We start from the raw sequence: 15,637 nt of genomic DNA on the forward strand, positions 1-15,637 counted from the left end.
AGCATGCTCATCCTCCATTCTGAGGAGCTTCTAGCTATATGGTACTTCTGTGACAGATTTGTTCTTTCTTCTGGAAATTCATGGTGTGTTCCATGTTCTTCAATACCATTGGTTCAAATGCTTTGGTCCTGTCTTTGCTCTTCCGTAGTCACTGTCCAGCTTCTGCAGCAAGGCCACCGAAATACCATGGCTTTGGGAGGAAGGGAATAAAGAAAATGTTTTGAGATGGATTGTGGTAGCAATTGTACAATACTGCCTCATGTGACTGAACTAACGACTGTTGTATCTGTAAGAGCTCCCAATAAAATGATTAAAAATTTAAAAGAAAATACTTTTACACACACCAAATATATATATATACACCATGGCTTGGGTCAGGCATACTTTGGTTCTCAAAGTGAAGAAGTCTTCTGCAGCAAATAACAAAATGTTCACAAACTATGGATGGTGGGTGTAAAAGGATTTGCTATATTAACTTGTAGTTTTCTACACACTAGAGGGAGAGTTGCCATCTAGTGGATGCATATAGCTAGAATCTTTAAAATAGCCCTGGCAATGGAACAAAGCTTTGCTGTCTTTTCAGCACAAGAAGGTACCTGTGGGAGCTGACTAGACCTAAGGTTGAACCCTGGCTTTACTCCGTACACTGTGACCTTGGGAAATGATCAGAACTTGCCACTGGCTGATGAGTGCAACATGCAATCATTCAGACTGAATGTTACAGACCTGCAGGCGAAAGGAGGGCCCCCCCAAAAATCATCACTGGTCCGGTAGGCGCAATTGTACAGCGATAAGTAAAGATTATAGTGAACTCAGAGAGAGCATGAGAGATAGAAGAGAGATTGAAATAATGGAGTCAGACACAATTCATGGTAGCATGCTCACCTCAGGCCCGCTTGGTGGTCCTCTTGGGGAGAGCCCGGGAGCAAAGAGCCCTCACTTTATTGCTAACCAAGGGTTGTAACTACTTTGGGGAACGAGATTACAGGTAACCACAGGTCACAGGAAGGGGCAGTACAACAGGCATACACATCGTAGGAAGGGGATGTACGATAGGCGTAAGTGTGACAGGAAGGGGATGAGCTAGGGGTGTGCCCATAGGAATGGGAAGGTCGAGAGGTAAACATGTGACAAGATGGGCGGACCCTAGATTCATGATGGCAGCCTAACCTCGGTCATCCTTGGGTGGGCTTGACCTCTCTGGGGTCTGCTACAAGGAAACAGTCAACTACTGTTCCTTATCAGAAGGGAGTGGGTCCTACTTGTGGGATAAACAGTGGTGTATGCTTGCTCTGGATGACTGATAACCCTTAGGGAGAATGACCCTGACCTATTATTCCTGATGACCTCCAAGTGTATAGTCCTTCGCAAGCAGCCAAGTTTGGCATATATTTGGGGGAGACAACTTGGGAGATATCTTTGTTTCCCACACAGACCATGCCTGTAAAACTGGTTCAGCACTGCCCTAAAGACTGCAGCAGAACACAAGAGACCAAGAATTTTCAGAGTTTACTAAAGGTGTGTATTGGAGGGGATGAGGGACTACTATTTAGATTGGGTGGTTGGAGATTAGGTTTAAATCCCAGATTCCGCCCCTCTCCCAAAGCTGCCTCAAGGAAAGTACTGGGACAGAAGTCCCAGGTCTGTCACACTCTGACCCACCCTTCAGTTCTCAGGATTGCTTGGCACATAAAAAATCCTCAAAAGTTATTGGCTGAATAAATATCATCTCCGCATGGCCTTCACAGTTAGTTCCTGGTGCACAGTAAGCAGCTATTATAGACATTAAAAACATTGCATGACTGTGTATATTATACATATACTTAAAAGCTGATTTTTATCAATTTTAAGTTCATATGTTTACCTAATTTACCAGTTAAAAAACACTACATATGAATGCTTCTTCCCCCCACTACCATGACCCAGTTCTACCTTACAAATCTGGCTAGCCCAAAGACACACTGGTACAGCTAAGAGCTCTGGACACATGGAATTCAGGACAGATAAACCCCTCAGGAACAGTAGTGGGAGTAATGATATCATGAGGGCAGGGAGAAGGGGTGAAAAGAGGGAACCCATCACAAGGCTGGATCTAAAACAGACAAATAACCGAAATGTGAGTGAAGGGAGACAATGGACAGTGTAAACTATGAAACAATAATAATATATAATTGATCTAGGACTCACCAGTGGGAGGGTGAGAGAGAGGGGAGAAAAGAGGAGCTTATACCAATGGCTCAAGTAGAAAATGTTTTGGAAATGTTGATGGCAACGTATGGACAAATATACTTGATACAATTGATGTACAGAATGTTTTAAGAGCTGTAAGAGCTCCCAATAAAGTGATTTTTTTAAAAAACCCCAAACACTACAGACTCTTATTGAAAGTAGAAAACTACTCTCATGTTCCTGTCTGTTTTAAGGAGAAAGATCAAACCACCAAGACTGTTAACGACTGTGGCTGCCTATGGAAATTTATAATGATAAACGGGGGACATCAAAATCTGCCCTTCAAAGGTAGTGAAGTAGTCCACATCTCTGCCAAACACTATCCTCCACGGTCCTGTCTGATGTAAGCATGCCACAATTTTGTTTCAGGGAAAAGCACGCAGGCCCGGCAGTCCCCAGCTTTCTGCTCCTGGAGTTACAAGGATCGGCACTCGCACTGTCAGGTCTTCATTGGTCCCTCGTGTTGACTAAGATGTTCAATGCTATGATTTACTGTCCTAGATAATGCCACATAGATTGTGCTTTCTAAACTAAATCACAGGCTCTAGTTGCTTGAAAACATGGACCCAATTTGATCCCTTGGCTAAAAGCTGACAGGCAGATTTGGGAAAGTGAACTGTCACCCCAAAAATATATGAACAAAAGAAAATGACCGGGGGGAGCGGGGAGGGAGGGGAAAAAAAAAGAGGACCTGATGCAAAGGGCTTAAGTGGAGAGCAAATGCTTTGAGAATGATTGGGGCAGGGAATGTATGGATGTGCTTTATACAATTGATGTATGTATATGTATGGATTGTGATAAGAGTTGTATGAGTCCCTAATAAAATGTAAAAAAAAAAAAAAAGAAAAGAAAATGATTGGGGCAAAGAATGTATAGATGTGCTTTATACAATTGATGTATGTATATGTATGGATGGTGATAAGAGTTGTATGAGCCCCTAATAAAATGTTAAAAAAAAGAAAAGAAAATGACCATCTACACATCCTTCAATCATTGTGACATCAAACACTGTTCCCATTAGCAACAATTCAGATGATCCAGAACCTTCCACAAGTGGAGTTATTACTGTCACTGACAAAATACCCATGCTAACTCACTGACAGAGTACATTTTTGAGATTTATAATTTGTATGTTAAAACATATCTGTAGACTTACTTGTGATATTTTCAACACTCGAAGGCAAAAGATCAGGTTTATAAAGATGCTGATAATAAAAGGCTATTATAATGAAAACTTTTTAAAATGAGGTGCTCCAATTAAGTCAGAACCTTCTTAGAAAGGAATTGTGGGGACAGAGGCACTGATTAAAAACTAAAACTCCATTTGCACAACAGAGCAAGTGCTATATGATTATTAATTTTGATACTTTGTAAAAGCAACCCTACTTTGACTGTAACTTGTGATTTCTTTAAATTGGCTATCAGGCCTTTTATTTAAAATCCACTCTTTTTAAAGCCATTTACATCTTTCCTAGGAATGTGGATTGCCATGGTGACAATGTTTTATGTAGTAATCCCATATCACGATCCATATTTTTATAACTACTTTATCCACTTGCTCATTTACACGTTTGGGTGGAAGCTGAATAAAATCAAAAGAAGTCCACAAGAGCCAAAATAGAACCTTGAGTCGAACCTATCCAAATTGAGAGAACATCTCAAGAACAGATTTGATGCCTGAACACGAAGGACCAAAGACCTGACAAGTTGTGGGATGGTATCAAGTACATCACACATGGTGAAAAAGGTCATTAAAAAGAAAGGAAACTAAGAAAAAAAAAACAAAGTAAGGAACTCTGAAACTTGCTCTCGAACATGGAACAGCTACAGCCAATGGAAGAAATGATGGAAAAAGCTGACACAGAAAATGCCAAAGGGCAGCTTGAGAAGACAATGTCAAGTGGAAGCAAATGTGCCAGAACCTGGACCTGGAAAACAAAGTGGAAAAAAATGCTCAGCATTTCTGGAGCTGACAGAACTGAAGAAAAAATTCAAGCTTGAATTGCAATGTTGAACAATGTGAATCATTAAAAAAAATAAATTTAAAAGGATGAAAGGAATAGTCACTGTATCAGAAACTATTTGTTGACAGTCAACCATTTCGAGTAGCATATGATCAAGAATGTACTGAGTGTTTGGGTGAATTAATAATGGTTGATTTTTCATAAGCAAGGTATAGTCTTATGAATATGGTCTTAATTAAGCATATTATATACCCATAAAAATCTGTTGAAAAAAGTCCAAGCCTGCTCTGAAGGTATTCACAAAACAATCGTCTGCAGGAATTGATGGGATACTAAATGAAACATTTCAATGAGTTGAAGCACTGGAAGCAGTCACATATAGCACAGTTCTAACAAAGGCCCATCTCATGTTCTACTCAATAAAATTACAGGGATATATTTTTTTTACAGGGATATTTTATATGCTATAAATATGTTCACAGACTATATCAAATTTTCATAAATATGCCTTTTCCATATCACTATTGGCCAAGCTAGCAGATGTCTGGAGTGGAGTCGGCAAACGTCCGTGCGTGTCCAATGCAGCCACATATAACATTTGCCTGATACATTATCTTGTAGAACTTGTTTTACTTCACCTAAAAACCTCACAGATTAGATCAGATGGATAGATATAAACTCACAGTCTTAAGGCTTACTGGGTCGCTAATCTGAAATTCCGGCTTTTCACGTACAATGAGACAAGTAATTTTACCAGCGACCAAGCCTTTTCTCTTCATAAACTGCTGCCCAGTGAACAGTTCCATTTTAATAGATCCCTTTCATGAAAGCTTTTATCAAGAGAACACAGACTCATCACCTGTGATCCGATCTCTTTATACTAGTTCCTTAACATGTCCTAAACCCTTGCAGGGAAGAAAATACATTTTTCAAAAAGAATCAAATCAAAACATGTTTTAAAAATAGACTGTAAAAAATACATTGCATAAGCCAGAACTGTAGACTCACCTTCATTTAGAACTAAAACTGCACTGTGAAATCAGCAAGCTTGTCATTCAGATATCAAGTATTGAATTTTATATTCAGAAAACTTAATTTTATCAAATGTCCTTTAATTTCATAGAAGACAGTGGGAAACACAGGGGATAAGGAGCAGTTGCGTGCCGCACGGCGCAGAGTGTGTGTACAAACTGGGACACAGGAGCTACACGCGGGGCGCTGGCCGCGTGGCTGAACATGAGGGAACCTGCATACCAAGCGTACAATTCAAATAGTAGCCGATCCGAAAACCTTACTTTCCATAATATAAAAATGGTATTTTGAGTTGCAAAATATTTGTTTTTTACTAAACCAACTATATAAACATTTAAAATAATCATTAAAAGTCAGCATTAGAATTTATAAAGATTAGCTATAAAAATATATTGGCAGTCACTTTTATAAAGGTACCATTCACTACAGTACAAAAGAGTCTCTAACACAAAATTGCATTAATAACTGCACTAATTTTAGACTCTGATAATTCCACATTAAATTTGTTATGAAACGCTCTTGGAAAACTTTGGTAAGCATGTTCAGAGGGTTTTTTAAAAATCCTCTAACAACATTTTAAGGGCCTGTAAACATCCCATTCTATTGAAGCACAACAGAATATGTAATGTATACTCAACTGCATACAGAATATAGAATCAAAACACAATTTATTATAGATTTGTAGAAAATCACCATTCCCAGAGTAACCAAAAACAAACTATTTGAAAGTATCAGGCTTTTAAATAGTGAAAAGTATCAAACTTTTAAATATCTCTCTTTCCATTCTAATAAAAATTTCATAAAATCACAACTCCATTTATGTACCTTACGTGCCTTTTAGGACAAGGCCTCAAAAATAATTACCCTCAAAAACACTCTCATGTTCAAGAAACTTTAACGACCCATTTAAAAGGCTTGACAATAGAACTAGATCAGAACACATGATCAGAAAGCATTGATGGATTTACATATGCATTAATTTTTCATTGACATTTGTCATTTGGAACTTACTGGCAGAAATAAGAACATATACACATTCTACCGAAAAGTCAAATACCAAGAAACAGTAGAAAATGCAAACATTGAGGGTAAATTTATGTTTTAAAAAATCCAATTCACCCAATTTTCATTTTATCTGCCATTTGAAAATTTCTATTGTTAATTTAGACAATTCATACTGTTGAAGCTCAGAACTTTCCACATCTTTAGTTATGTTTAATTTTTACAAAGCTTCCAGTTGTGCCAGTAGCCTCCTGGAGGTCATGTTTTCCCCTTTATCCGATGTTACCAGATTTCTTGTAGAAGAGAGTGATCTCTGAGTTGCAAAAGCCTAAATAAAAAGCTTCATTTTTGACCTTTTGACTTACAAAACTCCATCAAAATGAAAAGAAATCCACCTAATTTTTAGACAAGTCCACAAAAATATTTTAAGAGTCAAACACTCTTATTTGCATAAAGATCCTTCAAAGTTTTTAACTCTTCTATGAGAGTTTTATTCTGATTTTCCAGAACAGCCACTCGATTTTCCAGGCATTTCACATATTCTTTCTTCTTCCTACGACACTCTCGAGCTGCTTCCCTACATAGACATAGAGAAAGGAAAAAAACAAAACACAAATGTGAGAGAAATGTCACGTTCTTTACACAGTAAATCCACTCAGTAATCCTCATTAAAAACAACTGAGGTACATAATCGACAGTCAGTGAAATACTCAAGAGAATGAGTGTGGCAGCAGCTCGAAGCAGTCCTGGGGAACGGAGGGGGGAGGGGCAGTCAGCAGGCAGGGCCGTGGACAGGGGATAACTAGGGAATCAGAGTCAACAGGAGATAGGGATTAGGGGGTGGGGGTGGGGGTGGGGGTAGGGTGTTGGAGCAACAGCAAACTAGCTAAGAGGAAGTACCCAGAGGCAGAAATAGGGGGAAAGTGATGGTGGGGCAAGAGGAAGGTAAAAGGAAACAGAGGCAGAACCTAGGAAGAAAAGCAATGGATAGCGGTATAAGCATAGTTGTATATATACGTAAATAACATTAATCCACAAAAATAGAAGTATTGGCCTATGTGCATATATTTATATGGTAATATGCTGAGGTAGAGGACAGACTTTGGGCCTCTGCTCTTACCTTCCCTCAATACAAGAACACTTTGTTCTAACAAATCGGCAGTCTGAGATGTTCACCCTCCAGACAATTGCTGAAGACAAAATGGGTGCATAAGCAAATGTGGTGAAGAAAGCGGATGGTGACCAGCTATTAAAAGATATAGTGCCTGGGGTCTTAAAGGCTTGAAGTTAAACAAGCAGTCATTCAGCCGAGAAGCAACAAGTCCACATGAAAGAAGCACACCACTGGTGCGATCATAAGAAGTCACTGGGACTGGGTAATAGGCATCAGAAGACACATAACAAACAAACAAACAAAAACATATTGTTGAAAATGAGGGGGGTTGGAACAGAAATCTGAAGCCCATCTGTAGACAATAGAAGAATCCCCCCCAAGAGAGGACACAGGGAAGGGATGAGTCAACCAGAGTGCAGTAAAACATCAAGGAAATACACACTATTCCTCTGGTTCCTTGAGGCTTCCTCACCCCCAACTATCATGACCCCAGTGCTGCTTCTCAATTCAGACTAGACCAGAGCATGTACACAGGTACAGATAAAAGATGGGGGCTCACGACACATGGAGTCCAGGAACAGGAGTGGGAATAGCGAGACCAGAAGGGTAGGGGAAGAGGGGGAGGGGAGAGGAAGGGAGAAAAGGAGAACATGACCACCCACCCCTCTCCAGGGGAAGAACAACAAAAAACATGGGGGAAGGGAGACAGTGGTTGGTGTGAGAGATGAAAATAATAATTTGTGATCTATCAAGGGGTTATGAGAGTGCGGGGGAGACGGGTGGGGAAACAGGAGTTGATGCCAGGGGCTCAATAGTAAGTACATATCCAGAGAAAAGCAAGGGCAAGATATGTACAAACATGCCTGATACAATCAATGTATGGATTGTGATGAGTTGCAAGAGTCCCCAATAAAATGATCTTTTAATAACAATTCTTTTAAAAAGATAATGAGTGTGGGATCAGAGTTTGGTGAATGTAGGTGACAGACACACATAGAACCCTCCCACTGCCAGAGTCCCCTCCTCAGGCAACATCACCACAGCTCAGCTTTCCATCACCACAGCTCAGCTTCTCCCAAGCAAGACCCAGCCTCTAACCCAGCATCTTCTGAGGATGCTACAAGGTAGCTGGTTCCTTTATAATTGTTGACCATACTTATTGTGATTTCTAAAAACTTTTTATTAAATACTTTTACCAGGGACTTACATCTCGTATCACAATCCATACATTCATCCAGTGTGTCAAGCACATTTGCACATATGCTGCCATCATCATTTTCAAAGCAGTCTTCCCATTTTCTTCCTCCTCCATTCCCTGCCCGCCCTCCCTAACCCTTGATAAGTTATAGATTATTTTCATATGTTACATCATCCTCCATCACCCCTCACCCATTTTTTGTTGTTCGTCCCCCTGGGAGGGGGTTATAGATCAATCCTTGTGATTGACTCCCCCTTTCCCCCGCCCCCAACCCTTCCCTAACCCTCCTGGTATCTCTACTCTCATTGTTGGCCCTGAGGGGTCCCATCTATCCTGGATTCCCTGTGTTGTGGACTCTTATCTGTAGCAGTGCGCATGCTCTGATCTAATCCAATTTGTAAGGTAGAGCTGAGGTCATGATAGTGAGGGGAAGGAAGCACCAAAGATCTAGAGGAAAGGTGTGTGTTTCATCGGTGCTATACTGCACCCTGACTGGCTCATCTCTTCCCTGTGACCCCTCTGTCAGGGGATGTCCAATTGTACAGATGAGCATTGGTTATTGTATGATATTTGTTTACCCATTCTCGGGCCATTTTTCATATCAGCTGCTATGTAGGTTCTTATATGACAATCTTTCTCCTTTTAGTACATTAAGTCCCTAACTTATACAACACTCAGCATGCTTACAGTCTAATAAAAATACCATACTTTATGTATTCTGGTGTTTTTCCCTTCAGTTAAGTTTTCTAAAATCTATTTATGTTTAAGTGATCGTTCACTCCATCATTGCTATTATGGATAACCCCCAGAAGATAGGCTGAAGTCCTGATTAGGGGAGCCTGGGAATGCCACCTTGCTTTTAAATAGGATCTCTGTACATACCATCAGTTAACAGGAGGTCATGCTGTAGTAGCGTGGGGCCTACTCCAGTATGAACAGTGTCTGTCTGAGAGAGAGGGGAGAGAAACACGCAGAAACAGAGAGAAGGCTGAGACATGAAGGCAGAGGTAGAGAGTGGAGGTATACTCTCTGCAGTGATCACCTCCCCTAGAGCCTTCAGAGAAAACACCACCCTCCGGAGAGCCTGGCTTTGTACTGCTAGACTTGAGAACTGAGAGAGAATAAGTTTCTGGTGGTTAGGAAACTCTATATGGGTTTCCAACGCTGTAAACCTTTACAGGAGCAGGTAGCTTCACCTTTCTCCTGCAACTGCCCTAGAAAGTTAGTCACTATAAATGAACATTATTCCCTCCTATCAATTCTGTTTTCAGTGGATATTGAGCTTCCCTGCTTTTTACTACTCTGAACATTAGGAATGTTATTTGCCCCAGTCTCCCAGAGTTGAACACCGAGTAACATAGCTGAGGAACAGCTCATACAGCAGGCCAGCTGTGTTGAGACCTTATTAATTCCCAAAGGACCTGTTCCAGTTTATGCTCTCATTAGTATGCTATTTCCCCAAGGGACCAAAGCCTTGCCAACTGATGGTCACATTTGTTTTTGCCTCAATTGAGTGACTATAAGTAATATCATAATGTGGTATTAATTTGGAGTCCTTTGATTACTAATAAGCTAATTATGATTATGAGCCACTTCTTTGTTCCTATTTATAGCTTTTGCCAACTTTTTTGATACTGGTTATTTCCAATAGTATCTTCTAGAGCAGTGGTTCTCAACCTTCCTTGTGCTGTGACCCTTTCATACAGTTCCTCGTGGACCACCCCAACCATATAATTATCTTCGTTGCTACTTCAGATGTAAAATTTTGCTACTGTTATGAATCAGGCGACCCCTGTGAAAGGGTCGTTTGACCTCACAGGTTGAGAATTGCTGTTCTAGAGGTTTCTGGTCTATATTTTTACTACTCAAGGTCTCTTTTCATGGACAGGAATCGTTCATTTTAATGAAATTACATTCATGGATACTTCCTTTTATGTTAATGTTTTTATATTGTTTAAGAAATTGTTCACTGGCTATATCAGAGGATGTACACTGGTACAGATAGGAAATGGAAGCACAGGAAATCCAGGACAGATGATCCCTTCAGAACCAGTGGTGAGAGTGGCGATACTGGGAGGGTGGGGTAGAGAGGGGGAACTGATTACAGGGATCTACATATAACCTCCTCCCTGGGGAATGGACAGCAGAAAAGTAGGTGAAGGGAATGGGTAAGATATGACAAAATAATAATTTTTAAATTGTCAAGGGTTCATGAGGGAGGGGAGAGCAGAGAGGGATGGGAGAAATGAGGAGCTAAAACCAAGGGCTCAAGCAGAAAGCAAATGTTTTGAGAATGATGAGGGCAATGAATGTACAAATGTGCTTGACACAATGGATGCATGTATGGATTGTGCTAAGAGTTGTACGAGCCTCCAATAAAATGATTTTAAAAAATTGTTCCCAATACCTGAGGTCATGAGGTTATTTATTTTCTTCTAAATGTTTTAAAATTCCATTTTCTTACATAAGTCTTCTTCTCCCCCACCCCCACCTCACTTAAGTCTTTAATCCAAGTGAGATTATTGTGTATGATGTGAGGGGGTAAATTTTGTTTTCACATGTAAATAACCAGTGATCCTAGAACCATTTGTTGAAGAATTCTTTTCCCATAATCTGTCACATCTGTCTCAAGTTGTGGATTTCTAGGCTATTTCTATCTCATTGGTCAATTTGTTTATCTCAATGCCAATATCACACTATTTCAATTATCATGACTAAAAGAAACCACCTATCCCTTCACTTTATTCTTACTCTGGATTATTTTGGCGGTTCTTGGTCCCTTGTTCTTCGAATTTCAGCATCATCTTGTCATTCCTGGAACAACGTTTTGGGTTTTTATTGGCACGGCGCTGAATTTATGAGTAGGTAGGGAAACTTCCATCTTTCTCATACTGAGTTTCCGTATTCATAAACAGAATTTATTTCTCCATCTATCTAATTAAAGCTTCCTTAAGTCTTTCAAAACATTCCATAATATTTTCCCAAAAGGTCTTACATATCTTTTGCTACCTCCATTCTCAGATATTTTATTATTGATAACATTAAGGTATCTTTCTAAAAATCATTTGACCAAATTTTACTGTTGATCCATTAGGGGGTTTCTTTGGTCTCTCCCTGTCCAGAGGAAAGAAGGAAGAAAACTGAACATGCATGGAAATAATTAGTCCAACAAACTCATGGTCCTTTCAAGTATTGGACTCCACAATCCTGAGGTCAGAAGAACTAGATGGTGTCTGGCCACCACCACCAAGTCCTCTGGAGAGAGTCACATTAGAAGGTCCCGGATAATATGAAAAAAAATTCAAAATCATTAAAAAAATAAAACTAGTATTACTAGTCAAATAGAGCCTAGTGGAACCCACAAAACTGTGGCCCCTCATCACCCGTCAGGTCTAGAAATGAATTCAATCCCACGGCTCAATTCCGCTAAACAACAGAGGAGTCTATAAGGGGAACCATGACATACGGGAGGGAGGTGATACACATCTTACACTAACCACATGTGATCACAAGAGCAACATTTGCCCTAGCCCAAAGCTCAGTAGGGTTAGCAAAGAGGAACAGGAGGTGGGAAATACAATGAGGAAACAGGATAGGAGATATTACGTTGTGGGATTGTAATCAATGACAGGTAACAAAATATGTGTGAATTTAAGGGAAAATAGATCTATTAATATAAACCTTCATGTAATTCGTGATGAAAAGATTCACAAAAATTTAAAGTTGACATCAAGCTTCATATAAACCTGAAAAAAATAAAAATTTGTTTCATGCTGTAAAAATAATAATAGTTCTGTTCCTTTTATTTTGACCTTTTTAATTGTTCTTTCGTTTTCTGTTTTTACTCTTCTGGCAAGAAATTCTAGAATAATGTTAAAAACAATAGTCTGTTTTCTTTCAAATCTTTCTAACACTTTAGAATTGATTTTCTTGGATATTCTTAGCAAATTTAAACCACCTTTGGTAATTTTAACAGTTATATCTATTCCTTTCCAATTTTGATCCTTTTTAAAAAAAATTTATATTTTAAAAATGTTGATCCTTTTAAAAATAGTCTCTTGACCTTTGATATTTTTAATATCCTTTTTTTCTTTACACATAGACAACATACTTCTTGCCCTTTCTCCACATATTTTTGAACACTTTACAAAACTAGTTCTGGTGTTTGCTATTTCTGACTCCTGCTCCTGAAAGGAAAAGTAATGTGAACGATGAACTTGGCCTCTGAAGCCTGGATCCCTGAGTTTACATCTTACTTCTGTCACTTACTAAGAGGTGCAACGTTGGGCACACAACTTAACTTCTCAATGCCTTTGTCTTCATCTCAAAAAATGGAAATAATATCATCTATACCTCAAAAGGGTTTTGTGAGATCATGTAAGGGAAGGGTACATACCATCATGGAGGCCTAATTCCTTGGCATTCTGTGACTTTTTTGAACCTGCGTTTACTGGAACTCAGTATACCCATGTTGAGACTGGGACACTGTGGAGCTAGGCCATCACAAATGGTATCTCTCAGCCTCCTGCACAGTCGTGTCTGGCCAAGCTCCCCACTCTATCACTATCCCTTAGGTACACCAAAACTGTCCCTGATTATTAAGAATTGACCATACCCCAGGGCTATGCAGGAACTGCTTCACAATGTACTCTCCTCCTGGTCTTGCTTCCCTCTACAAGCAACAGACTTCTCTAACTTCCCTGTAACACTAATCTCCAAGTCTGTGGATCTAGCATGAGAGACATGCTGTTGCTTGAGAAAATGAAAACAATGGGTGCCATGCAATACAGTATGTTTTAAGAAAAATGAAGCACCAGGTAAGCCATATTAGAAGCAAAAAAGGGCAACTAGCCTTAGATACAACTGATTCCCAAACGGCAAAAGGATTTTGTTTACCGATCCACTCCAAGTTAGTAAATGGGATGATTTTCTAGAAAAATAAAAACTACCATAAAAAGACCAGGTATACACATTTAATTACTTCAGGATAAAATGTTTCTTTACTGAAAGCTGACAGCAATCATCACTGCAAATGAGTTTGGCAACAAAGCAAGGGGTCTCTGTTATTTTAGAGATGCCAGATAATGCAGTAAAATGAAATAATCTATATAAATAGTAAACGAATTGATTTTGCTAATGATGTGATTGTGTACCTAGGAAACCCAAGACTCCTGCTAAAAATTACTCAAAAAGACTTCTCTTTCCAGGTTGCAGATGGACACTGGGTTTCCACTCACGTACTCCCTCAATGCAAGAACACTTCGTTCTATTAAATCGGCATTCCATGATGTTCACCTCCCCAATATGATTACTGAAGACAAATGGTGCATGAACAAATGTAGTGAAGAAAGCTGATGGTGCCGGCTATCAAAAGAGACAGCATCTGGAGTCTTAAAAAGGCTTGAAGGTAAACAAGCAGCCATCTAGCTCGGAAGCAACGAAGCACACCAGCCTGTGTGATGAAAAGGTGTCAGGCATCAAAGAACAAAAAAATCGTATCATTGTGAATGAGGGGGAGTGGGGAGTAGAGACCCAAAGCTCACCTGTAGGCAACTGGACATCCCCTTATGGAAGGGTTGTGGGGAGGAGACGAGCCAGTCAGGGTGCAGTGTAGCAACGATGAAACACACAATTTTCCTCTAGTTCTTAAATGCTTCCTCCTCACCACTCTCATGATTCCAAATCTACCTTACAAATCCAGCTAGACAAGAGCATGTACACTGGTACAGATAGGAACTGGAAACACAGGGAATCCAGGACAGATGATCCCTTTAGGACCAGTGGTGAGAGTGGCGATACGGGGAGGGTGGGGTAGAGTGGGGGGGGCTCGATTACAAGGATCTACATATAACCTCCTCCCTGGGGGATGGACAACAGAAAAGTGGGTGAAGGGAGACATCGGACAGTGTAAGATTATGACAAAATAATAATTTATAAATTATCAAGGGTTAATGAGAGAGGGGAGAGCGGGGAGTGAGGGGAAATATGAGGAGCTGATACCAAGGGCTCAAGAAGAAAGCAAATGTTTTGAGAATGATGATGGCAACAAATGTACAAATGTGCTTGACACAATGGATGCATGTATGGATTGTGATGAGCTGTATGAGCCTCCCAATAAAATGGTAAAAATAAACTTATCTTTCCAAAAATATTTCTGACAGTATGACCTCCTTAAATGAGAAATTCAAACCATCCTTTCAAATGACTGGAAGAGTCTATAGGGAAGCAGAGAATGCTGGCTGGCTATCGTAATTCACAAAAAGATTGAAGAGGAGGTAAGTCTGACCTCTGCCTCAGGCTGTTGGTGGTGACAGTGAAAAATGAGAGGAAGTAATATGCCCACATAACATTTTTATAGTAGCAATATTTAAAATATATTCAAGAGGAAAATAAACGTTTATGTGGTTTAAGTCCATGCAGTACTTTCATGATCAAAGTATATTTTTGAGAGCACTTCTGTGTTCCTGCCTGTTATTGACAAGAAGGGCTGAGTGAGTTAGCCTGCTTTTAATCAAATACCAGATATGTAGCACCGTTTTGGATTTGATCTGTTGAGAATTAGTTTGTTAAAAGGGACCCAGGATGTACCAACCCCCTCCCCTATTTTAAAACATTCCCTCCCTTTAGAGCTGTTAATTATTCAAAGCCTGGGCTTGTTGCAAAACCTGTTAATTACTCAAGGATGCTATAACTCAAGAAAGAGGAAGCAGGGCTATTTAGACAAAGTGATGGAGCCAGAAGCTTTAGGAGGTATCGATCTTGGAAACATGAAGATGTCAACTGATGTTCTGATAATCCCATAGGGGAAAAGCAACTATTTTCCTGTGAACCTTGCTCCCTTTAGTCCTTTGCTTGAAAATCCTCTGCTCTTTATAAAACCTGTCAATTATTCCTGGGACTATTATAAAGCCTGTTTCTTATCACATAGCTTAAGGTATATAACTTGCTTGATTTTAACTGAATTTTGAAGCAGTTTGGAGACAGCACATTAACTTAGGAGTTTCTGTTCCACCTGGTCTCGTTGGCTTCAACAGCGACAGGCTCTCTGGGAGCCCTAGAAGGCTGGCAACATGATCGGTATTATACAGTGTTGTTAGT

General features: G+C 39.8%; 1 protein-coding gene across 5 annotated transcripts in view; it reads right to left on the bottom strand.

Annotated features, from left to right (window-relative positions):
* Positions 1–5,284: 5,284 nt before the first annotated feature.
* The window catches only part of ATF1 (activating transcription factor 1), a 55,880-nt gene continuing 45,527 nt past the window's right edge, over positions 5,285–15,637 (bottom strand). For all 5 annotated transcript variants that reach the window (XM_075551687.1, XM_075551689.1, XM_075551686.1 and 2 more), the window contains one exon: positions 5,285–6,804. In XM_075551687.1, coding sequence (XP_075407802.1) covers positions 6,660–6,804 — 145 coding nt within the window. In that variant the 3' untranslated portion in view covers positions 5,285–6,659. The remainder of the gene's footprint in view (positions 6,805–15,637) is intronic.

Source organism: Tenrec ecaudatus, chromosome 6, assembly GCF_050624435.1.
Source record: "Tenrec ecaudatus isolate mTenEca1 chromosome 6, mTenEca1.hap1, whole genome shotgun sequence".
Taxonomy (NCBI): domain Eukaryota; kingdom Metazoa; phylum Chordata; class Mammalia; order Afrosoricida; family Tenrecidae; genus Tenrec; species Tenrec ecaudatus.